Source organism: Macrobrachium rosenbergii, chromosome 14, assembly GCF_040412425.1.
Source record: "Macrobrachium rosenbergii isolate ZJJX-2024 chromosome 14, ASM4041242v1, whole genome shotgun sequence".
NCBI lineage: Eukaryota > Metazoa > Arthropoda > Malacostraca > Decapoda > Palaemonidae > Macrobrachium > Macrobrachium rosenbergii.
In genome coordinates this window covers 47,774,858-47,800,769 of record NC_089754.1, presented here as the reverse complement: position 1 = coordinate 47,800,769, position 25,912 = coordinate 47,774,858, and the positions used below count along the sequence as shown (strand labels likewise).

The window sequence follows — 25,912 nt, the reverse complement described above, 5'->3', positions numbered from 1 at the left end:
AATAGTTTTCAGTTTGCGAAAGTAGGCATTTCCCAGGAATATATCGTGACGTATGCGAGTTTTCGGTTTAGCAAGTAAGCATTTCCTGGAATTACTCGTGTAGCTATTGAGTTTTCAGTTTGCGAAAGTGAATATTCTCTCCCCACAACCCCTACCCCGCAACAACGCGTGACGTCCCTGAGTTTCCAGTTTGCAAAAATGAAAGATTTCACAAAACAGGGTTAATGTCAGCGAGTGTTTGTTTACACGGGCATGCATTTCTATACAAGATGTCAGCAAGTTTTCAGGCGCTTCCACATAAGTAAATCCAGTGATAATTGATTCCTGCATATAGCTATACTTACTGTACATTGATTTGTGATGCCAAACCCATCACAGTCTGACAATAAAAGTTTAAAACCAAGGAGGAAATCTCATATTTTCCATCAACGAAGTGCATCCATAGAATGTTTGGGGCATATCTTATTAATGTCTCTGGGCGTATTTATGACCCTAATAACAAAGATGCAAATGCAAAGCATTTTTTCCTCTTCAGTGACGTAGGAATCTTTCATTAAAAACTGAGCCCAGGTTATGAATTCATTGTTCATCTCACGACAACCGTAGCTTTGTGTTACGACAGCTTTTCTGAATTTTTCGCAAATACTGGGAAAAATAATTATGGCAATGCTGTCAATGAAAGAAAAAAGCAAACAACTAACCATTGTTAAATTTTACACCTTAAAGCTCTGAAGAAAAAAGTATACCTCAGTTTAACCAGACCACTGAGCTGATAACAGCTCTCCTAGGGCTGGCCCGAAGGATTAAGATTTATTTTAAATGGCTAAAAACCAATTGGTTACCTAGCAACGGGACCTACAGCTTATTGTGGAATCCGAACCACATTATAACGAGAAATGAAATTCTATCACCAGAAATAAATTCCTCTTATTCTTCATTGGCCGCTCGGAGATTCGAACTCGAGGCCAACAGAGTGCTAGCTGAGAACGGAACCCACTCGACCAACGAAGAACTAAAGCTCTGAAGAAAATAATCATATTTCAGTTAAATATAGGCCTAAAAAGTTAGAGTTGATACACCAGAACAAAAATTCAAATGTTTCCAGGAGAGCGAGAGGCCCCATGTCTCTGTCAATTTATTCATCTAAGCAACAGGATAAGTCATTAAATGTATAAAAAAATAGTTTTAACTAAGAACCGACTACCTGCCCCACGCGATCAAAATAGGAAACTGCCGGTCACATCCGGTGTTAAAGAGCAGCACCGAATCTCAAAAAAAAAAAAAATGAAATGGGTGTCAGCACAGCTTAAAAGGAAACTGGATTAGAACGTGAAGGAATCGCCCATTCGTCAAAATCTCCTGGACCGGAAGCACAGCAGAAACCAACTGCTGAGGACGAGATGCTGTTACGTGCAACAGCAGAGCCGAGGGACTAATTGAGAACACTGCAGTACAATACCAACACTAGCAACTCAGAGTGACGTTCATTGCCCACTTAGCGCTAACCGCCTGTTTTAGCGATTTGTACGGTAATTTGAAATGGGAGACCTTGTGAATTCATTAAACCTTAATCAGAGTTTTAAACACTTGGCTAATACTGACAGACATGATTATTCTTACACCTCAGAATTTACATTATTTACACAGGGGGCAAAATAACACAGTGATGACTCCCACAAAATGTAGTATACAAGTCTTAGGGTTAGTACAAATTATGTTTTGGTACACCAGTGAAAGCATTATTTACCGTGAGAGGAGATTCAAACGCCGTAAGCACGACACAGTACTAGTAAAACTGGTAGTCAAGACTAGTTTACTCACGAAATAAGTTAAATCACCACTTAGTGAAAATCCATGGACCTTAGAAATGGCTTAAGGTTCAAATTGTTTCGGTCAGTTCGCTTCGCATTGCGTCTCCCTGGCAACGAGCGGTTGCGGAAAAGTGTCTTCGGTTTTAGGTGAGATTACACTACGAGTTTCGGTTTGATTTCTCTGAATAAATTCTATTTTTTAAAGAAACTGTTCTCTTTTGCTTTCGGCTGTTTCTTCCAGAGCATTCTAGTATCGTCTGTAAGCAGTCTGAAAACGTAACGACAACATTTACCTCATGGAAGTGTAAAATTCAATTCTAGATTTCTCTTATATCCAAGGATCTTTAAGCATATAACTTATTACATTATACCAAAGTACCCAAAAGACAAAGTTCACGTTTTTGATTCGCCTAACAGCCATTAAGAAGTTAAAGCAGAACCGTCAATAGTTGCCAGCTATTGCCAGAAACCTTTGGATTAGACGAACTGAAATTATTTTTCTGAAGTAAATTTTACATCAATAACATTAAGATGAATTCGCCTCCGCTCAATTTATATTCCAGACGGTCGTTATAAGCTTCAAGGTAAATACTCCTAGGAGCTCAAACGCTATTTCTTGAAAATTGTCTATTACGAAAAGTTCCACCTGATTTTGGGCTTCGGGACTGAAAATGAAGCTTAGTTACATACCTTAAGCATAAACTTTGTATTGGCTATCAAAAGCTTACCCAAAATATTCAGTCAGTGACAATAAAACCAAAACTTAAGATTCATTATTTCTTTTATTTAACACTGAAAAATCTACGGAATCGTACAGACGTGACTCGCTTTATTAATGAATATTTCAATATCCAACTGTCACCATGATCTCATAGCACTAGGAACTCGTGACAAAAATGTGCAGTTCAATATTACATATAATTTACATACTTATGTACAAAAATAACGAAGATACTCAAGTTACATGGTTAAAAATCCATAAAACTTATGATAAAACCTATAGTAATTATGACAGAGAATGCTGCCTAACTCAAAAGTTAATAAATTAAGGTAAATCAACTTAAAAAAAAAAACCATATACACCTGTAGAGACTCAAGACTGCCAGCATACACCTGTAGACACTAAAGACTGCCAACATACTCCTGTGGACTCAAGACTACCAGCATACACTTGTGGAGACTCAAGACTGCCAACATACACGTATAGAGACTCAAGACTGCCAACATGCACCTGTAGACTCAAGACTGCCAGCATACACCTGTAGAGACTCAAGACTGCTAACATACACGTGTAGAGACTCAAGACTGCCAACACACACCTGTAGACTCAAGACTACCAGCATACACCTGTAGAGACTCAAGGCTGCCAACATACACGTGTAGAGACTCAAGGCTGCCAACATACACGTGTAGAGACTCAGGACTGCCAACATGCACCTGTAGACTCAAAAGCTGCCAGCATACACCTGTAGAGACTCAAGACTGGCAACATACACGTGCAGAGACTCAAGACTGCCAGCATACACCAGTAGAGACTCAAGACTGTCAACACACACCTGTAGAGACTAAAGACTGCCAATAAACACCTGCAGTGACTCAAGACTACCAACATATGACTCTTGATGAGCGTGCACTTTGTGAGTTATCAAGTGACTCTCAATAGGGTATGAACAAGAGCACTTATCACACTTGAAAGGGTAATCACTAACATGTGCTTGAAGGTGACTCGTGTAATGATCCCTCGAGTTAAATTTCTCACCGCACTCTCTGCACTCGAAATAACCTTGGTTTTCGTCCAGCTCTGCTCCTTCAGTGAGTTTATGACCCCTCACTAAGTGACGCCGCAGAGTATCTGCACTGATAAACTGTCTGCCACACAGCTTGCATTTCAGTTTTATTACGTTCTTGTGCATTTCCAAATGGTCTTTCATGGACTGTTTGTCAGACATTTTGCGGTGACATATCTGACACATATATTCCGTCTGATCTTCTTCAATAGCCATAGGATGCATGGCAGCTGAAGATTCTGGTGCTGGATTATCACCGTCCCTTTGCGAGTCGTTGCGAGCATTATGGCGTGCAGGTAAGCTACCTGGATTGTTAACAGGATACACCTTGATGGTATGACCCGGGGCAAAATTACTCCGTATTGTCACGACTACATTCTCTTGAAGACTTGGTGTTCTGGGCAAAGCTGCAGGGGTCTCATTCGCCGGTCTTTCACTTGAAGTTTGAGTCATTGCAGACCGACGTGACACAGGATTTGGTTGCTGGGTTTGTGACGAAGAAGGATATGGCACAATAGTTACTGTTCCATTTGTTTCCTGGGTTTGTGATGAAGAAGGAAATGGCAGTAGAGTTAAGGTTCCACTTCTTTCCCGGGTTTGTGATGAAGAAGGATATGGCAAAATAGTTGCTGTTCCACTTCTTTCCCGGGTTTGTGATGAAGAAGGATATGGCACAAGAGTTGCTGTTCCATTTGTTTCCTGGGTTTGTGATGGAGGATATGGCAAAAGAGTTAAGGTTCCACTTGTTTCCCGGGTTTGTGATGAAGGATGTGACACAAGAGCTACTGTTCGATATCTTTGATGGGTTTGCGATGACTGATATGGCACAAGACTTACTGTTTGAATTGTTTCCTGAGTTTGGGATGAAGAAGGGTATGGCACAAGAGTTCTCAGAGTTCTTGCCCGGGTTTGTGATGAATTACATGGCAAAAGAGCTGCTGTTCGATTTCTTTGTTGGGTTTGTGATGAAGGATAGGGCACAAGAGTTATAGTTCCATTTGTTTCCTGGGTTTGGGATGAATGGTGTGACACAAGAGTTACTGTCCGATTTGTTTGTTGGGCTTGTGACGAAAAAGGATATGGCACAATAGATACAGTTTGATTTGTTTGTTGGGTATGTGATGAAGGGTATGACACATGACCTACTGTTTGGTTTGTTTGCTGGGTTTCTGATGAAAAAGAATGAGTTGCTGTTTGAATTATTTGCTGGTCTTGTGATGGATGATATGACACAAGATCTACTGTTTGATTTGTTTGCTGGGTTTCTGATGAAAGATAGGGCACAAGATCCACTGCTTGAAGTGTTTCTTGGGTTCCTGATGAAGGATATGGCACAAGATCTATTGTGTGATTTGTTTCTTGGGTTTCTGATGAAGGATATGGCACAAGATCTATTATTTGATTTGTTTCTTGGGTTCCTGATGAAGGATATGGCACAAGATCTATTGTTTGATTTGTTTCTTGGGTTCCTGATGAAGGATATGGCACAAGATCTATTATTTGATTTGTTTCTTGGGTTCCTGATGAAGGATATGGCACAAGATCTATTGTTTGATTTGTTTCTTGAGTTTCTGATGAAGGATATGGCACAAGATCTATTATTTGATTTGTTTCTTGGGTTCCTGATGAAGGATATGGCACAAGAGCTATTATTTGATTTGTTTCTTGGGTTCCTGATGAAGGATATGGCACAAGATCTATTATTTGATTTGTTTCTTGGGTTTCTGATGAAAGATATGACACAAGATCTATTGTTTGATTTGTTTCTTGGGTTTCTGATGAAGGATATGGCATAAGATCTATTATTTGATTTGTTTCTTGGGTTTCTGATGAAGGATATGGCATAAGATCTATTATTTGATTTGTTCCTTGGGTTTCTGATGAAGGATATGGCACAAGATCTATTGTTTGATTTGTTTCTTGGGTTTCTGATGAAGGATATGGCACAAGATCTATTGTTTGATTTGTTTCTTGGGTTCCTGATGAAGGATATGGCACAAGATCTATTGTTTGATTTGTTTCTTGGGTTCCTGATGAAGGATATGGCACAAGATCTATTATTCGATTTGTTTCTTGGGTTCCTGATGAAGGATATGGCACAAGATCTATTATTTGATTTGTTTCTTGGATTTCTGATGAAGGATATGGCATAAGATCTATTGTTTGATTTGTTTCTTGGGTTTCTGATGAAGGATATGGCATAAGATCTATTGTTTGATTTGTTTCTTGGGTTTCTGATGAAGGATATGGCATAAGATCTATTATTTGATTTGTTTCTTGGGTTCCTGATGAAGGACATGGCACAAGATCTATTATTTGATTTGTTTCTTGGGTTCCTGATGAAGGACATGGCACAAGATCTATTATTTGATTTGTTTCTTGGGTTCCTGATGAAGGACATGGCACAAGATCTATTATTTGATTTGTTTCTTGGGTTCCTGATGAAGGACATGGCACAAGATCTATTATTTGATTTGTTTCTTGGGTTCCTGATGAAGGACATGGCACAAGATCTATTATTTGATTTGTTTCTTGGGTTCCTGATGAAGGACATGGCACAAGATCTATTATTTGATTTGTTTCTTGGGTTCCTGATGGACATGGCACAGGATCTATTATTTGATTTGTTTCTTGGGTTTCTGATGAAGGATATGGCACAAGATCTATTGTTTGATTTGTTTCTTGGGTTTCTGATGAAGAATATGGCATGAGATCTATTGTTTGGTTTGTTTCTTGGGTTTCTGATGAAGGACATGGCATAAGATCTATTGTTTGATTTGTTTCTTGGGTTTCTGATGAAGGATATGGCACAAGATCTATTGTTTGATTTGTTTCTTGGGTTTCTGATGAAGGATATGGCACAAGATCTATTGTTTGGTTTGCTTCTTGGGTTCCTGATGAAGGATATGGCACAAGATCTATTATTTGATTTGTTTCTTGGGTTTCTGATGAAGGATATGGCACAAGATCTATTATTTGATTTGTTTCTTGGGTTTCTGATGAAGGATATGGCACAAGATCTATTGTTTGATTTGTTTTTTGGGTTCCTAATAAAGGATATGGCACAAGATCTATTATTTGATTTGTTTCTTGGGTTTCTGATGAAGGATATGGCATAAGATCTATTGTTTGATTTGTTTCTTGGGTTTCTGATGAAGGATATGGCATAAGATCTATTGTTTGATTTGTTTCTTGGGTTTCTGATGAAGGATATGGCATAAGATCTATTATTTGATTTGTTTCTTGGGTTTCTGATGAAGGATATGGCATAAGATCTATTATTTGATTTGTTTCTTGGGTTTCTGATGAAGGATATGGCATAAGATCTATTGTTTGATTTGTTTCTTGGGTTTCTGATGAAGGATATGGCATAAGATCTATTATTTGATTTGTTTCTTGGGTTTCTGATGAAGGATATGGCATAAGATCTATTATTTGATTTGTTCCTTGGGTTTCTGATGAAGGATATCGCATAAGATCTATTATTTGATTTGTTTCTTGGGTTTCTGATGAAGGATATGGCATAAGATCTATTGTTTGATTTGTTTCTTGGGTTTCTGATGAAGGATATGGCATAAGATCTATTATTTGATTTGTTTCTTGGGTTTCTGATGAAGGATATGGCATAAGATCTATTATTTGATTTGTTCCTTGGGTTTCTGATGAAGGATATGGCACAAGATCTATTGTTTGATTTGTTTCTTGGGTTTCTGATGAAGGATATGGCACAAGATCTATTGTTTGATTTGTTTCTTGGGTTTCTGATGAAGGATATGGCACAAGATCTATTGTTTGATTTGTTTCTTGGGTTTCTGATGAAGGATATGGCACAAGATCTATTGTTTGATTTGTTTCTTGGGTTTCTGATGAAGGATATGGCACAAGATCTATTGTTTGATTTGTTTCTTGGGTTTCTGATGAAGGATATGGCACAAGATCTATTGTTTGATTTGTTTTTTGGGCTTCTGATGCAAAAGACTGCAAAGTACTAACGCCTGCCCTTCTTCGCTCGTGTTGAAAGTCCTCTTTTACCTGAAGTGACAGATTTTGTAGCTCTGATATAATATCTCCATAAGAAGTGAAATTACTCTCTGAACCTTCTTGAACACAATGGGCAACACTTGATCCTGCAGATAACAGATTTGTTTAGTCTTAACGGGTCATTTAATCATTCGTGGGAAGTTTATTAATTTGATGCTTTGCACATTCACTGAGTTTCAAATTCATGGATACAGAACTAGGAAAAATGTATATGCAATATTATATCACATAAGAACCATTTCCGTTTCAGAGCCAAATAGCCACTAGCGAGTAAAAAAATAGTTAAAAATATCGTCCAGAGAAATTGCCCCTACGCACCAAGAAATAATACCAACAAATTTAAAAAATAATATGTGAGTGACTTACCTTGCCTATCATGCATTCGTGAACGGGAGACTTCTTCAATTTCGTCCAGCAGTGATACCGCGGAAGTACCTTCAGTAAAATCGAAGGAATCTGAAAAAAGTCAGTATTTCTTAGATGTTTGGTTGATGAAAGAGGAGATTATCCTCAAATTTCTATGGTAGTCATGAAAGAAACTTAACAACGGAAAAGATTCAAAAGTCTCTAAGGTCTACAAAGCTTCAGCAAAATATACATTGATGTTGAGGTTTCAGAGAAAATAAAGAACTGTCTTCAAAGGCAGGAACTGAAACTGAAACTAGTAAAAATTATCTGTCTCACTGAAACTAGTAAAAATCAAACTTTGGACATGAGACAGCAGGTTGTTTCCAAGTGTGAAACTGCACTTGAACTCTATTCAGTTGTTGTTGTTTCAGATTTAGCTGGCCTTGTGCCAGCACGGGCTCTTGCTCCTAGAACAGCGAAAGGCAGCTCTTTCTTTCCTTCATCTTATTTTCTTCGGGCCGGAGCTGGATGAGATGTCCTTAAGTTCCCAGTTCATTGGCCTTCACCCCCATAGAAGGGGAGGTAGTGCCGTCAGTGCGCCTCATGCGGTGCACTGTAGGCATTACTTAAAAGTTCTTTGCAGCTTGCCTTCGGCCCCTAGCTGCAACCCCGTTCGCTCCTTTTACTGTACCTCCTTTCATATTCTCTTTCTTCCATCTTACTTTCCTTAACCCTCTTCTAACAGTTGATTCATAGTGCAACTGCTTTGAGGTTTTCCTCCAGTTACACCTTTCAAACCTTTTACTATCAATTTGCGTTTCAGCGCTGAATGACCTCATAGGTCCCAGCGCTTGGCCTTTGGCCTAAATTCTATATTCAGTTCAATTGGCCTTCACATTTTAAAATTACAAGTGTTGGGCAGATTTTCTAAACTACACTGAACGTTGCGGTTATGCACTAAGTACGATAAATGACGTTCAGGACCTTTAATGATAATAAGAGTACAGGGAGTGAAGTACAAGGAGTAATAAAAAAATGATCAGTAACCAATAATACCAGAAACTTACCCAGATCATCGTAAGAATCATACAGGGAGACCCTTTCTGGCGCTATTAAAGTTAGTGCGTAATTGCCTTCATCCTGGTCACATGAGCCTTGTGGGAATACAAACGCTACTGTAGATATTTTGAACTATTTAGATACATTAAGTACTGTTTCAGTGGCGAAACTTGGACACTAAACTCCAAGACAATAAAGTAGGGACTAAATGGAAAACCTTACAGAAAAAGAAGTATAAATGCAGGCTACATGGCCTGACCAGAAAAGTTTTCTGATAAGCATCTGTAAAATTTGAATGAAACTCACTGCCATGTTAGGTTCGTAAGTGGAGAGCTTCTTAAGTAATTTCTTAAGGGTAAGGAGCTACAAGGAACAACTTAGAATACAAAGCACGTTATTTTACTGTCAGGAGTTATGCTAAAACTAATGAAAAATTCCATCATTTGCTCCATTCCTCTGGCAATCATAAAAAAACTAGAATATAAAAACACTTTTCAAAGTAGTTACGACACTAAATAAAAAGTTTTTCAAGAAAATTAGAACAAATAAAAATCAAATTTACGCTCTATTGAACAATGAAGGCAGATATGAGAGCTTAAAGTTACTTATTGTATTCAACCAGGAAGATTTTGAAAAAATCTCCATGATGTGACTCCATTTACAACATTTGATATAATCTCCAAAGATTCATCTGGATATTGTATTCTTGACTCGGTGAAATTTGAGAAATTGTGTCGTCTAGGTATCACAAAGCTAACTGTTAGAAGTATATATAATTTTTGCTTAAAATGTATTGGTATTCTGAACTTTCACTGTCACTGCAAAAAAGGAGGAAATGGGAATGTAATTGATACCTGTCTGCATTTATGACTTACCTTCTTTGTCACAGGTTTCTGTAAAGTCTTGCGCAGTTTCATTTGTTAGGGGCACGTTGGAGGATTGGTGAATTAGGTCAAAGTTGCCTGAAAAAAAATTGTAAATATACAAAAAATCGAGTATTTATATTCCTCAGAGTAAATCTGATTAAGAATACAAGAAGAAAGGCTACGATAAATAAGACATGCTTAGTCTAGACGACTGTCAACTAGTGAATCATAAGGAAAAACTGAGCTAAAATATTTGAACTTATTTACACAGACGAGACTATTTTGTTCAGTGACCAACACTTGCAAATAAGCCTTAAAAGAGTAATAACAAACTGGGGTATCCTTAACTGCTATATGCAGAAGCAGTGTTGAGGAAAGAGAGAGAGAGAGAGAGAGAGAGAGAGAGAGAGAGAGAGAGAGAGAGAGAGAGAGAATCCTACCTGAAGGACCAACTGAGGGTCGATGGAAGAACCTCAGAAATAAGACATTCTTCCGTTGTCTTGACCAAGGGTTTAGGCAATGAATTCTTATCACATTCAATTCCAGAAGGGATGACATTGAAGTGCAACCAACCTAAAACATTAACTTGCAAATCAAGCTTCCACGGAGCAGAATATGCTCGTGCGAAGAAAATCAGGAAAATAACTGATGAATAGAGCTGAATGCATACACAGACGTGTTATGCATACACAGACGAATAAGTAGGTAATATGATTTAAACTTGGGAATGTCGGCATCAATAACACTGTCAGGACGGCAGTTTTACAGTTTAACAACATAATTAAAAGCATCTTGTTTTTGGGTTGTAGGATACCTATGCTTCGAAAGAACGGATTCTTATCACCTGCAAAACTGGTAAAACAAATAAATGAAGCCACGGCTCGGCCAGTACTTACATACTTCATAGAATGGTCTACTGATCAACAGCTCCTCATCATCTTCATCCGATTCTTCTGGGAAGATTCTCACAAAAATTAGATGTAATTAACAATAAAACATTGAGGAGAGCGTTGGTAATGACTGGAAATCACTGCATATGTACTGGATAAATGATTTTCAAATTGACAAACTTAACAGAACCTTAATATTCTTCATACTCTTAGTAGGTAGTTTGAAAGGATGAATTATACCATTTCTGTTATTCTACGTTTATCATTATTTTTACATTATAAGATTCACTAGCGTAAGCTCAGTGCATCCTTCAAGTTATGAAGGTAAAGAAAATAGTCAGTACATAGTAATATTGTACAGTACATGGCCTTTGGTAATTAAAGCAAAATTTCAGATAGACTTACCAATATCTACTCTAGTCCCAAAAAGTAGGCCTATACCGTTTTCAGTCTCCTCAAACTCTGACGACGTTTCAATATACTTGGTTGGATCCTGTGTCTCTGACAAAAGTATAGGAGGAGGAAGAGTGAAATGGAATAGGAGATTAAAAAAAAAAAATAAAAACAGAAATTTACTGTTTTAATTTTAATTATGGGTAAAGTTGCTGCTAAAAGTGGGTCAATATTTCTGGGAATAAACATTTTCTGGGATCGTCAATATCTGTACCGGACAGTGAATAGTGTTTTTTCTAATGTATATGCTAGACAAAGATCCTACTCTGCACTGAATGTCTGATTCAAGTTTTCCAATATACATCCTAAGAACGATACGATAAGCAATAGCTATTTTACATCCAAAGATAGCCCTTTTTGTGCTATGAAATCAAGTTATTCTCTAGGGTTAAATTCATTATGCGTAAAGTATGCACACTAAAAATAATAATAATAATAATGACCCTTTAAGAACTGGTAGAATACAGAAATGTAGGATAATTTCAATACTTCATGTATACCTTTTTCATCCAGTGGCTCAGTAACTGACTGAGGATCACTTTCTTCAATGCCAGATAATGAATCAATTTCCCAGTCATGTTCCAACAGTTCTGGTGGAGAATGCAAAAATTAATATTCTTCCAGGCTTTATGACTGAAAATGCCCCAGCCCTGATCATTCATGTCAGTTTCAGTATAGGCTTAATTTCACTATTATGCTACGACTATACAATATTCACACAGTAGATCCTGCACTGTAGCACTAGTAAGCACGGTGATTTATAGTCATTATAACGTTCTAAGTTTGATTTCACTGTTACGCTAAGACTATACAATCTTCATAAGGTAGAATTTGTAATGTAGTACTGATAAACATCGTTTTATGATGACAACTAATGAGACACGTGGTTCATTCGTCGAAGTATGAATTTAAATTCTTACGTGCTTCTGGGAAGGCTTAATACTGCTGTATGTAAGTTACTGAACACACGTAATCGCCTCTAAAAGTCTCACTAATACTTAAATTCATTCCGATTTCCCCCCAAATTGAAGACCGTTACCCAAAAATTCAAACGAAATTGTATTGTGATTCGAAATTAACCTTTCCCATTAGGTGCCCTAGATTTTTGTTTATTAGTTAAGACCAGATTTTCAGGATCATGTCAAGATTAGCGAACCCACTCGCAGCAGGGTTCGCTATTCTTTACAAGAAGATTATTGGGTTCATTGTTCTTTACATGGGAATAATCGGGTTCGCTCTTCTAGACATGAACACTTCGGTACCAGACATTTGATCACCCAGGGGCTAGTACTAAACAAGGCGAAATACATTTGACCCCCAGGGGTTAGTACTAAACACAGCGAAACAGTGTAGATAAATCACTGTTTCGCCGTGTTTAGTACTAGCCCTCATGTGGAATTGGAGTTCGGACCGGAAAGGGTTGGCCATTCTTTACATGGGGATCATTGGGTTCGATGTACTCGACATGGAGTTGTTGGCTTCGGTAATCTTGACATGATCCGATATTCGCATTACACTAAGGTTATCTGCCATTCCCTTAGGCCATCAGGTTGAGACAGGGAGCAATAAATAAGGAAAATATGGTAAAACTAAGATTACAAACAAGTAACATGAAACTTACCTCGCAACAACGCAGTAAATTCAAAACTGTCGTCGGAAGGATCTTCCGCCATTTTAAAAAGCAATTAAATCTTATACACTAAAAACAACGATAAAACACTAGGATAAAAACTAAAACTCAAAAGCATCAGATAGATGCTGATTAAGCATTACTATTTACAGAGACTTTTTATAAACACACCTATAGGAATCTCGCCTCCTACTGACTTGGTTCCTCGAATGAAACTTTGAGCAGAAGTTTTGTTGCTGTTTTGCCGTAACGACCCTTAAACAACCATTGAATCATTCACTACAGGAAGAAACAACCATCGCTTTGTTATGTTCTATAGGTAGGAAGAATAGCATTACCTAAGCAGTCTCGGTGTAAAGTATACCTTAGTTTTACCAGACCACTGAACTGATTAACAGCTCTCCTATGGTCCGAAGGATTAGACTTATTTAACGTGGCTAAGAACCAATTGGTTACTTAGCAACGGGACTTACAGCTTATTGTGGTGTATATAATCTGAACACTATATACAGTATATACAGGTCATATAGCTGTAAGCTTCATAGTTACTATCAAGGGGGCATCCAGGAAAAGGCAGCATGTATATAAAAAAAACAAGAGTTTATTTTGCCAACGGCGTTTAGGAATATCTCACTGCATCTTCAAGGCCGCAATTTACAAAAGCATTTAATATCTTATACAAGAGCGTGGGAAAAGTAAAATGATTAAAAAATCACTACAAAGACAGACATAACCTACCTAAACTGAGTTAAAAAAGAAACTAAAACATCTGAAAAAGAAGCTAAGTAAAAGTTGAAGCGCAGACCAAAATATAAACAAGCGACTAGTTATGCTAGAAATAGCTGTGTGGAGGCTCTCTGAGTGTTTAACGAGGGGATGAGTTTTCATTATGATGGACTCTTAAATAGCTCCTCCTCTTCTTGCGTGGAAGATATGATTTTAAAATCTGTATAATTGATGTTGGTTTTGCAGTGCAACGCGTGGTTACGTACGCTGGAGGCTTCGGGTCTGGACAGTCTTTTTGTTTGCATAAGATTTTAAGTAATTTTGTAAATTGCAGCCTTGGAGATGCCAATGAGACATTTGCTTATTTTAACAAATAATTTGAAGACAATTGACAGGAACTGAAGTCAAAATCTTTCGTTCATACCACAATAATTATTCCTTTGTTGTTCTGTAGATATATTTGGTTTATTAGTAAACCATTTTACAACGTTCCCATATTGAGTCGGCTTCAGCGCCGGAACTGTAGACTCAATTTCTGAATATACTTTTGAAACGGCGTACATTTGGCTAAAAATAGTGGCTACGAATTAGAAATTTATCATTCAGCTTCCAGGAAATTCATATTTGCCAATTATGAGTTTCTGTTCAATGCATTGTTTAACAACAGGAAGTCTGCTAGACCAATATATGCATATATATTCTAGGCGGTTATATAACTACGGCTGTGGTAACGCAAGTTTAACATAAACAAATCAGTCAATCAATCTACAAGTTCCCGGCAATGTGGCACCTGGACAGACTGAGATTGTTTATCTTTTTCAAAGCACACGACATTAATAATGTTAATTTCGTGCATAAAGAGAGCTTGTGAAAGATGACATCACAGAATACCTTTCAGTGATTGTCTAAAACATATTCACTACCGTCAGAGCACCTCAGGTGGTGCACTGTAGGCATTACTAACGGTTTTTTGCAGCGTGCCTTCGGCCCCTAGCTGCAACCCATTTCATTCCTTTTACTTTACCTCCGTTCATAAACCCTTTCTTCCGTCTTGCTGTCCACCCTCTCCTAACAATTATTTCATAGTGTAACTGCGAGGTTTTCCTCCCTGTTACACCTTTCAGTCCTTTCTACTGTCAATTTCCCTTTCAGCGCTGAATGACTTTATAGGTCCCAGCGCTTGGCCTTTGGCCTAAATTCTATATTCCATTCCATTCCAAAAGGTAACTGGTATTCCGAGTAGCCTTGTCTTAAAAAACAAATGATCCAGCAAGGCTGCGAATACCTGGAATGACGACCAGCGTTGCAACAACAGTAAACGAAAGGACACGAAGCACTTATCCTTAACACCATTATCCTTTTAACAGTGATTCTCGAACTGGGTGCCACAGACAGTGCCCAGGGGTGCCGCGAGATTGTCATGAATTTTGTCTTGGCTAAATCATCTCAATGATATGGTGAGATGGTGAAGAATGGGTGCCACAATAATGATTATATTAGTTAGGGTGCCATCACTAAAAAAAAAAAAAGATTGAGAACCACTGCTTTAGACACTGGAAGTTTTCTGAAACATACTCAGTTTACCGGAAGCACCAGATGTAGCTTTTATAGTAACATGAAAAACACAGACTGGCTGGACAGGTTTAACACCAAATAATCGAATATGGTGTTGTTTATGCAAAGCAAACTTTCTTTTTTGGTTGATATGCTTTACAAATGGCATCAATTTACATATAAAGTAACCAAAACGTTTATATTACCATTGATAAAATTGAAGATAGTGATAAAAACATCAGTTATAAATGTTTGTTTCATTTCCATACACAGATTTCAATCACCATCTACAACAGTTCAGCTTACCTTTAAGCAGACAAAAGATTGTTCATCAATTTTCCCCACAGGGGTGGTTAGTGCCGTCAGTGCACCTCACGGAATGCACTGTAGGCACTACTAAAGGTTCTTTGCAGCGTCCCTTCGGCCCCCCTATCGTACCTTTTACTGTTCTTCCATTCATATTATCATTCTTCCATCTTCCTATCCACTCTCTCCTAATAATTGATTCATAGTGCAACTGCGAGGTTTTCCTCCCGTTACACCTTTCAAACCTTTTACTCTCAATTTCCTTTCCAACGCTGAATGACCTCATAGGTCCCAGTGCTTGGCCTTTGGCCTAAACTCTATAATCCATTCCATTCCATTCATCAATTTACATACACCTACTAATCCCTATGCAATACAAACAGTTGCAAAACAGACTGGAGGGGGAAGTCAGTCTACCTCGTGATCTTTCATTTAATTCTCCCTTACTAAGTTGAATGGAATTGAATTGAATAGATAATTTAGGCCAAAGGCCAAGTACTGGGATCTCTGAGGTCATTCAGCGCTGAAATGGAAATTGACAGGAGGTCTGAAAGGTTTAACAGGAGGAAAACCTCGCAGTTGCACTATAAATTAATTGTTAGGAGAGGGTGGATAGCAAGATGGAAGAAAGATATTAATCCGGAGGTACAGCAAAATGAATGAAAGGGGTTGCAGCTTGGGGCCGAAGGCACGCTGCAAAGAACATTCAAGTAATGCCTACAGTGCACCGCATGAGGTGCCCTGACGACATTATCCCCCTACGGGGTCCCTTACTAAGTTACACCGGTCTTGCTACATACATCTTTGACAACGGACGATGAAATCCCAAGTCTTACAAAGTCGTTTCATGCCTCATTGACTGCATTACCTAGTGATATGTTCCTGTTGATTAGCAACATCTCAGTTGTGCATTTGGGGTGTACACACAAAACAACGAACTTCATTGTTGAAATTGTATTTCATGGACAAACAACCTCATCACACGTAAGAGTAAACAGCCGAAGTCACGTAATGTGTGTTTCGACAGTCCGCCTGTTCTTGGATTTAGTGACTAAAATAAGGCCCAGGTTGCTCGCCTTGCGGGGCATCAACAACCACATCTGCAGAGATGCCAAATCATTCAACATCCAGTTCCTTAAGTCTTGCACAAATGAAGCGAGGGAATCCTATGCCTCTGACAATAATAATTACCGATCCCAAAGTTTACTAGCGGCTGTTGTGTTATTTTCAAGAACCATACGGAGTTATCGACTGTAATTGCCATATTTGTATTGCAGTAATTTTTATAACATCATTCTTTTATTTAGCAAAATTTTTGTCCTTTTAACACCTGTTTCTTTCAATAATTCAAATAATTATACTCCCAATAAGCGTCTCAAGTCTCTCGATGTCTTGATCTAGGGGGTCGAAGCAGCTTTCCTCATAGGATACACTTAGATCTTTAGTATACAAACGTTGTCTTTGCTTCACAAAAAACGAGTTTTTATAAGAATATTTTGCTCGGTATCAAGTATGGCTAAATTTAGGGGATGACACACTCGCTTTTAGGGTCATGGTATTACTCGACTGACAACCATTACCGTTCATAAATATTCTTAAAATGAAACAAAATACGGTTAAGACATTAGTTATATTCAAATAAGGTCATTAACATGTGCAACAATGTAAGACATCACAAAGCTCGCCTTTCAATGTTTAAATCGTATACCCACAGTTACCAGAAAAAATATTCTACAGTACTTCAAAAGACTTTTGTCTTTGATGCAAAGGTTAAAACTTTCTAAATAATCACAAACATCATTTGGCCATCTAAAAAAAAATCAAATACAGGTTACAAATATATAAGGAATAGGTCTATCCCAAAAATATTGCTTAATTCCCTTAGATCGAAGATTGTGCTTAATGTAAATTAATTGCAGACGTTGTTTTGAAACTCGTTTCGGCTCAAAGGAAATTAATGTGCAAATTAATGCCAAATAACTTTTAAAAAGGAATCAGTTCGGATGATCCCATAATAAAACACTGTTAGTGTCAACATTGAAAAATAAGAACCTTATACTTGTCTGATACGGTAAAAACGCCCTAATAACAACTGGGTAACCTTGAGCAACTTAGACCAACTTTAAGTGTATAAATATATACAAATATAAAGCCTAACTTTGAATGTTCAACGTTCAAAAATTCAAAATGTAAAATAAGTAAAACTTAATAACTAAACAAAATTAAAAAACAAGAATCGACATTAAAAAGTTTCGGACAGTGTAAAATCTGACGCTGTAGCCAATCTTTGTACTCTGTAATGAAGGCAGTGAACTTCACTGCCTTTGAAACAACCGCCTAATGCCATGGCACTGCCATTGACGAGACGCCGCCTCCTTCACTGGAATCAGGATTCAAGTCCCCATAAGGAGCGCTTCCTGGACGGTTAACTTTCCGCTTCTTTTTGGCGCCTTTGGCCCCTTCGCTTTCCCGGAGAAGATCCGTGTCTTCCTCAAGTTCGGAGGACGCGGTCAGTGGAGGATCAAATGATGGAGGACTTCGTGATGGCCGTCGGGCAGGCAAATCCACGCTCTTGTCTTTCTTTGGCGATTCTGATTTTCTGCAGTGCCTGATAAACCGCATCGCTGGAGTGGCATCCACTGTAGGAAGCTGGGAATATGCAGGTACAACTAGGCTTGTTCCTTGCAGACTTGCTAAAGGAGTTTCGTCAGCAAAAACAGGCCTAGGTGCCCCTCTGTCAGAATGGAGAGAAGCGTGCCGAGATCTTACCGGCACTGCGGATGCTGAATGTGAGGTGGACAAGGGGGGTAATCTGCTTTCAATATCTTGCAGCGGGGTATTAGCCGAGCTGTGGCGCGCTGAGGGGAAAAAACCCACTGAGTTTGAATGCTTTGACATAGGAGAAGCTACATCAGTTTTGAAATAATCAAGAACATGGAAGAAGGCAAAATTAAGTCCGATGTGCTTGAATGCTTTGACGTGCAACTTCATTGTAGTTTTTGCAATAAAAATGAGCATATTGAAGACAATTCATTCAGGAAGGGATGAACCCTTCCACTGCAGAATCTCAAAATTTTTCCACTTTACAAACAGATACGTACAGTTTTCTAAATATAACCAGATACCATCCAGTACGCCTATCACTAGAAATGGCCTACTACTACGAATTAAGCTATTCGTTAACTTACTCCTGGAATTTTCCCCAAGAATGACCTTTGGCCTGGCATGGGGCCTCACTTGGCTCCCCACTGTCTGGTCCTCTACAGCTGTGCTGCAACTTTGAGTAGACTCTGTAGACTCTGTAATTTCTGGGGCAAGTGGCGTTTCTGCGGATTAATCAAGAATACATTTTCGTAAAAACCCACTAATAATGATCTTAAGTTAAATTCATTATAGGTAATGATTTGAAGGAGTAGAATGAAGCTCCTCCAATGGTCCCACAGAGATTTTTGAAATATGTAAGGTTAAATCAGGCTAAATGGCGGAAGGTGGTGTGTACTGTACAATAACAGTGGTTTGCCACAGTAAACAGAAAAATGTGATCTCAGGCACTTTTGATAATGGAGCCCTTATGCCGGTTCATATAATCAAACAAGTATTTAGTTTAATCAGTAAAGTTTGCGAGTCTCTGAAATACGAGTAGAACGCATTGCAGAAAATATTCCTTCAAGGATCTTCACAGACCAAGGAAAAAATGTATTTATTCTCTCTCCATTGACGGTTTAAACTTTAAAGTATTATTAAGTAAAATTCAGTCAAAATATAAAATTACACATACTAAGGATGGCGGTAAACACAACTAACTATAAAACACCAACAAAAGAAGAACATCAAACGAAAGAGACAGGCAACAGCTAGACAATAAACCAAATCCAGCAAGAACTTACTTTCAGCGTCATCAGTCTTCCCGTCTGTACTCACTCTGTGGTACCCAGGTTTGTTGCCCATGGCTAACACGTCGTTATACTTAGCAAGTAAGTAAGTAACTAAAATGCCTCTTAAGAATCAGTGCGCATTTTTACTTCTCCGCTTTTTCTCTTGATTACAAAAATAGGTTTTAAGAGAGCAACTGTCGTTAACTATCGAAAGATTTCCCAACCGGATTGTTGAACAGTATCTTGTTTCTCATTTGACCGTTTGCTGTCTTGTCACGTCAAAGGGTACTTTGGGGTTTTACCCTCCTTACCCCCTTGTATTCGTAGACAAGGTGGGAAGTTCAAAATCCCTTCTTAACGCTCTGTGCAATTCGAAATTTTTCAAGGACGTCGTTTTTGTCATTTTCTTTAATACCACGTAGAAATTTTGACGAGCACAGCATTCTTGAAGTGCAATACCAGCGGCATATGAGAACTCCATCCACACACAAACAGGTAAATAAATAAATAAATAATATATATATATATATATATATATATAAATTTATGTATATGCTGTATATATATAGTTGTAAAAAATAGTTTTGTAAATATCTCGTATAAAAAAATGCAGTGTTGGTGTGAATGATTTTAAGTTGTTCCTGAAGAGCAATATTTTTTTTATATATCCTAATTTTTGAATTGTTTTCTTTTATGTTCATTACAACCTCAGTTTCCTTTTTCGCATTTGTCGACTGGGGCCCCTTATGCGGGGTCTGGAAGGGGGAGTCAGCCCCTCTTGCTCGTTCCATGTCCAGATAAAATAAAAATTAAAAGTACGTTAACAATCCTACATATAAAACAGTGCACTGAAACTCGCAACCGACTATAGAGCCTGATGCAAGTAGCAACGGGCCACAAAAAATCCCGAAAATTAATTTTTTGGGGCGAAGAGAGAAAGAAAAGGGGTGGGGGTTGTTGGCGTAGTTTGAAATATAATGTTTGTTGTCGCTAAGATGATTGTGGTGGAAGGAAGTGCAAATTTAAACACAATTCGGTTACCACACAATCTGTAGCAATGAGCACCTACTTAACAGGACTAATTTCTTGATAGTCCCCTTTAATCAAAAAGGGGCGGAAGTAAGAACTTGAGAGATAACAAGGGCCATGTAGCTAATGGCGCTTCCTTGTCGATGCTACTAGGCACACAGGGGGAGGGCGGGAGGGGGAAACACCAATAGAATCTTTCAGAAGCACTGAAATGTTAAGTTTATTGTTTACAGGAAATGGGTATCGGAGCTCTTCTGCAATTGGGATTAATTTGTTGCATTAAACACGTCACCATTGGTCAACTTTAACCACTCATTTGTAACTCAAATGAGGTGGTTTTCCAGGCAAGTGCTGAAGCATGAAATTTTTTACCATTACCATGAAGTTGGAAAATATTTCTGTTATGCTTTTTCGAGTAGACACTTCTCAACTTTCTTCAAGATTTTCCCTTCCTTACTAATTTCTAAGAGTCATATACTTGATTTCAGCATTTTATCCTTCGACCTTTGTAAATTATTCAGCATCGAGGATTAGACGATAAAGGAAACAACAGGAGAACAATTTATGGTCATTTCTTCTGGCTGACATAAAGCAGTTAAGATGACAATAATCTTAAAACTCTCAAGAGTCTTATGACGTAACAGAAAACTTAGTTTGAAATCTCTTTTATTTATTACACATACATAACAAAAAGATGCCACTGAAAATAAATATCAATTAAGTCTCAAAACATATAAAGAAAAGGTATAATTCTGAAAAAACTAGATAACACATTCTTGCGTTTCACCTAATTGTATACATATGTAGCAATGTAAGAGGTTGGCGAATAGTCACTTAAACTGGTGGGAAAATGAGTGTTTCTTTCATACATTTTCATATGTATAGTACTGGTACAGAGATGGTACATGACTGACTTACAAGTGAAGATGAGATCTTATAAATTCTGCTTATGCTTACTATTTAGAGTTGCAAAATAGCGCTAAGGAACATAAACATTTGCAATACGGATGCTTTGTAGGACTTGCGTACTTTTCTCTGGCCTGATATTCTAAGGTTTCAATATTTTATGGAATACTAGGAAGATCCTGATTCCCATCTCTTAAAAAAACGCCAAAGGAACCGCTTCCAAATTGGTTGGTTTGCAAGTACAGTCCTTGTGAGTCATTCTTCATTCTTCTTCACTATTACCTGTAGGGCTTGGTTGTAAATTTAGACCGAGTTTGGTTGGTAGCCGAGTTTCCTCCCATTTCGGTGGCATCTCCTGAATTAGGTTAGGGTCCAAGCACGTATCGGGTACACCCAGGCATATATCTAGTGCCCCGAAGAGGCCAGGGTTTGGTTGGGAACATTTCTCAGAGTTCAGCGGAATAAGAAATGGATTTATTAGTTCCTTATCGCAGGTCTGACTTTCATGAACTGTTTTCTCTTCGTCTGGAGTCAGGAGTGTCCTTGGAGGCGAAGGGAAGGCTCGATTTAAGTCGCGCTGTTGGTCTATCAAGAAAAGCTTCCTAACAGCCATGGCGTCTCCTATGTCATAAATCACAGAAAATAAATTTTAAAAATGTTAACAATGATTTTTATTGAAACATATTTTATCTAATGCATGATGGCATAAATAAAATTGCCATAAACATAGGGCTTTAAAATAAGATAGGTTTTTTGGTTCAGCTTCAGATGCTGTCTGTGATTTAAAACCCTCAGCAAAACTTGACTGAGATTTTTGGGAGAGACGAACGGCTGCTGCATTTTATACATTATCTTAAACTCTCGACTAACGTATTTGTAATTAAATCAAGTCAGAGTATTAAGATGAAGGTTTAAAATACAGCACTTCATTATCATGTGTTGAAACCACTAACAACATCTGATAAACAAAAAGTAAGCTTCTTTGAAGAGCCACGGAAAATCGCCCATCTCGCAAACCAATAAAGAAACAAAATAAGACCTAAGGAGTTTTTAACAAAGGGGTAGATTCATTTCATATCACTTCAGCTTATTTCATTCTCGAATTTAAAAAAAAATACGTAAAACATACTCACTTATTGTATTTTGCAAGTAAGGCACTTTATCAAACTTCGGTTCACATGACTCAAGGATAGCCAGCTGGTCGCCACTCAAGTAAAATTGCAGCTCATCATTCTCTTTACCACGAGGAAAAAAATCACAAAAGCCAAATATTAGCTTCTCTCGTCGAGTGTAAATGACTTAATGGAGCACGGAATGTATTGGATTACTTCCTCGTTGCGTGGAGAAAAGGAAAACAGAAAATGAAAAACTTGAGGTCTTCAGTGAAAAATAAAAATGTATTATATATCTACTGAATTTGATAAACTTGTTTCTCATATTCAGTCATTTCACATGTTAAGTAGCTGTTATTTGTGAAGTATTTCATTTCCCATGTACACTGTCATGAAAACATTTTGACACACGAGTGTTTCAACGAACAACAAAAGGGTGATTTGCTCTAAGAACTTTTGTCCCAGTATTGCAATTGTATTTTTCACGTTATCTGTGGTGGAATCTTGCATGCTACAGGCCTTAACACTGTGTGTGTATATATATATATATATATATATATATATATATATATATATATATATATATATATATATATATATATATATATATATATATATATATATTTTTTTTTTTTTTTTTTTTTTTTTTTCAAATCGATGTATGGTTTTTGAAACTAACCACCTTCAGCGAGCAATTTACATGGCTAGTTTTTTTTACGTTATTCTTGGCACCCTTTGGAATAAATAAAAGTGTACGAATATTAAAATTCGATATAAACAGCCAACCATTAAGAGTGGTACCGACGGTATATGCGCATACATATGAACTCTGTCTGCAGTGTCAATGACATCTTCAAGCCAAAGGCTACTGTTATTAAACTCCTTCGCTGACTGCTATAGCTAGATTTACTTTAAAACGACGATCCCCAACCTTCATTTTTATTTATGAGAGAGTTCACTATACTATATAAAGGATACACGACGCTTTCTAGAGCAACACTTATGAGGACAGTCAAATACAGGTTCTCAGAATCTGTCATTATAACCTCAGATAATTTTCCCGTTCCCAAATGATACTTACCCCTGCGGATCTTCCGTCTTTTATCGACGTTTCTTCGCTTTAGCTTACGCTTGCTTATCCCCACCATCGTCATATGCTAGACTAATAGATTTGCATTTCCTTGGCCGTCTAGGCTATCTACGCCGATTGTCATTCTTGGTAAATAGGTCGTTCGCTTTTGTACAGCCATTGGAAACTGCTGTATCTTTTCCTCGTGTGAAGTTCGCGTAAAATTTCAACTAGCTTTTCTTTTATTTTATTTTTCTCTCTAGTTATGAAATGTGAAATACTAGACATCTTGTAGGTTTTGTGTGGTAAGTGGAATTCAGATCAGTCAGATATTTGATTTCATCGCCGTTTCCATATTTCACTAGTTTCTTACCTCGTACTCCATGGTGCGAGGGTGTTTCGTTTTGTTTATTTATTAATATTGGCAAAACAAAGGTACAATGAATTCTCACGTCAGAGAGAGAGAGAGAGAGAGAGAGAGAGAGAGAGAGAGAGAGACTTGAACATCAGGAGAGAGGATGGGAGACGAATGCAACTCAAACACTAAATAAATATATATATATATATATATATATATATATATATATATATATATATATATATATATATATATATATATATATATATAGAGAGAGAGAGAGAGAGAGAGAGAGAGAGAGAGAGAGAGAGAGAGAGAGAGAGAGAGAGAGAGAATGTTGTGGGGGAGGGGTGGGGAAGGGTTGGCTAATTTAAATCCCGCCGTCTTTATTCCCATCCCCATAAACTGCTTTGCTCACAGCCACGAAAGTATCCCTTTTATTGGGTATCGTAAATCCATTCTAGCTGTTTGGGGAAGGGTTTTAATGTTTTTTCTTTATTGTGTTGGCATTAAAAAATAATAAACAAGAATTGTACGAAATAAAAAAGATTTAAGAAGCGTCTGAGGTCGGTGATTTGTACAGTATATTTTTTGTGTATCGTACAGAATATTTAATATTAACTTTGCCACGTCATTTCTTTCATTCTCACTCAAACCCACGCATATATAGGACACAGCCACACCCACAGCCACACACCCACATAATATATATATATATATATATATATATATATATATATATATATATATATATATATATATATATATATATATAAATATATATATATATATATATATATATATATATATATATATATATATATATATATATATATATATATATATATATAGAGAGAGAGAGAGAGAGAGAGAGAGAGAGAGAGAGAGAGAGAGAGAGAAGAGAAATTTTGGCACATGTTACGTATATACGTTACTATTTTCAAGGATAAAAATATATGTATTGTATATTTCTTTTCTTAATGATAAAAGCCGGAATGAACGTGGATTAGCATCAACAAAAGATCCTACTGTTTGCTCATACCGGTTAAAGGTGTTGTATTGCACATACTGGCAATAACAGTATTCGCTGGTAACTAAATGTTGAAGCAATTATTTGAAGATTAGTAGATTTTCAAAAGATACAAACACGTTACTTCATTGCTGCTGTTTCAGCAATGCTGTACAGCAATGTTACAGCATCAAATTCCCGCTCAGAATGAGATGAACTCAATATACTAATAAGATAAATGTTAAAGTAGTTATTTGAAGATTAGTAGATTTTCAAAAGATATAAACACGTTACTTCATTGCTGCTATTTCAGCAATGCTATATAGCAATGTTACAGCATCAAATTCCCGCTCAGAATGAGATGAACTCAATATACTAATAAGATAAATGTTAAAGCAGTTATTTGAAGACTAGCAGATTTTCAAAAGATATAAACACGTTACTTCATTGCTGCTTTTTCAGCAATGCTGTACAGCAATGTTACAGCATCAAATTCCCGCTCAGAATGAGATGAACTCAATATACTAATAAGATACTGACTCCGCTGTGGTTATTCCAACTCCGTTATCCTTTTCGCTTTCATACCGAAACTTCCGCCATTACGTATCTTTCACCCTATCTCCACCCACCCGACCCCTCCTCCTCCAACGCCCCGCCCCGCCCCCCGCCCCGAGAAATCCCCGCGTCCTTTCCCCCGCACGCCGGAAGCTGTCAATCAATACTGCGTTTCCGGTTGTCCTTTCGGCGGGCACTTTTCCAGCCTAAACGGGAAACCCCTTCGGGGCCTTTTCGAAAGCACGCTCGTAATGATTTTGTTATTATGAGTATGACGTCGTTCGTCGTGTTTTATTTTCCTATTTTCTGTATTTGTTTTTCTGTAGTTCCCTATTTTCGTTTTTAAAGCGAAAATAGGGAACTTGGACGCGGGTCGATATCGTACTCGGCTAGCATTCTGCTAGGCCCGCGCTCGATTCTCCGGACGGCCAATGAAATTAGAGGAATTTATTTTTAGTGATAGAAATTAATTTCTCGCTATAATGTGGTTCGGATTCCACAATAAGCTGTAGGTCCCGTCGCTAGGTA

General features: G+C 37.6%; 2 protein-coding genes and 1 long non-coding RNA gene across 11 annotated transcripts; all 3 read right to left on the bottom strand.

Moving 5' to 3' along the window:
- Positions 1–2,577: 2,577 nt before the first annotated feature.
- LOC136846100 (mucin-2-like) lies at positions 2,578–13,084 on the bottom strand. Of its 9 annotated transcripts, none has more exons than XM_067116820.1 (8): positions 12,877–13,084; positions 11,756–11,845; positions 11,208–11,303; positions 10,809–10,865; positions 9,922–10,008; positions 9,055–9,141; positions 8,006–8,095; positions 2,578–7,725 (listed from the first exon to the last, which is right to left on the bottom strand). In XM_067116820.1, exons 1-8 carry the CDS (start codon positions 12,926–12,928, stop codon positions 3,377–3,379), a joined length of 4,908 nt encoding a protein of 1,635 aa, XP_066972921.1. In that variant the 5' UTR covers positions 12,929–13,084; the 3' UTR covers positions 2,578–3,376. The 9 variants fall into 9 exon arrangements, with proteins under 9 accessions (XP_066972921.1, XP_066972922.1, XP_066972923.1 ...); XM_067116821.1 differs by having other exon boundaries at positions 10,809–10,862; positions 12,877–13,076; XM_067116822.1 differs by having other exon boundaries at positions 11,208–11,295; positions 12,877–13,076.
- Positions 13,085–17,086: 4,002 nt separating this feature from the next.
- Positions 17,087–19,517, bottom strand: LOC136846098 (uncharacterized). The gene is made up of 3 exons (XM_067116818.1): positions 19,359–19,517; positions 18,660–18,797; positions 17,087–18,329 (listed from the first exon to the last, which is right to left on the bottom strand). The coding sequence occupies exons 1-3, from the start codon at positions 19,417–19,419 to the stop codon at positions 17,809–17,811; spliced, it is 720 nt and encodes a 239-aa protein (XP_066972919.1). The 5' UTR covers positions 19,420–19,517; the 3' UTR covers positions 17,087–17,808.
- Positions 19,518–20,976: 1,459 nt separating this feature from the next.
- LOC136846099 (uncharacterized) lies at positions 20,977–23,597 on the bottom strand. Its single transcript, XR_010855323.1, has 3 exons — positions 23,475–23,597; positions 22,415–22,516; positions 20,977–21,902 (listed from the first exon to the last, which is right to left on the bottom strand). It is a non-coding gene; the product is annotated as an uncharacterized lncRNA (long non-coding RNA).
- Positions 23,598–25,912: the final 2,315 nt, after the last annotated feature.

Bases quoted from the DNA above. Each gene is read 5' to 3' on its own strand.
- LOC136846100 (XM_067116820.1), bottom strand. From the start codon at position 12,928: ATGGCGGAAGATCCTTCCGACGACAGTTTTGAATTTACTGCGTTGTTG. The intron at 10,009-10,808 runs GTAAGTACTGGC...ATTTTTTTTCAG, and splicing joins TAGACCATTCTATGAAGTAT to GCAACTTTGACCTAATTCAC. The intron at 7,726-8,005 runs GTAAGTCACTCA...TGTTATCTGCAG, and splicing joins ACGAATGCATGATAGGCAAG to GATCAAGTGTTGCCCATTGT.
- LOC136846098 (XM_067116818.1), bottom strand. From the start codon at position 19,419: ATGGGCAACAAACCTGGGTACCACAGAGTGAGTACAGACGGGAAGACT. The intron at 18,798-19,358 runs GTAAGTTCTTGC...ATTAATCCGCAG, and splicing joins GAAGACTGATGACGCTGAAA to AAACGCCACTTGCCCCAGAA. The intron at 18,330-18,659 runs GTAAGTTAACGA...TTTTCCCCTCAG, and splicing joins TCTTGGGGAAAATTCCAGGA to CGCGCCACAGCTCGGCTAAT.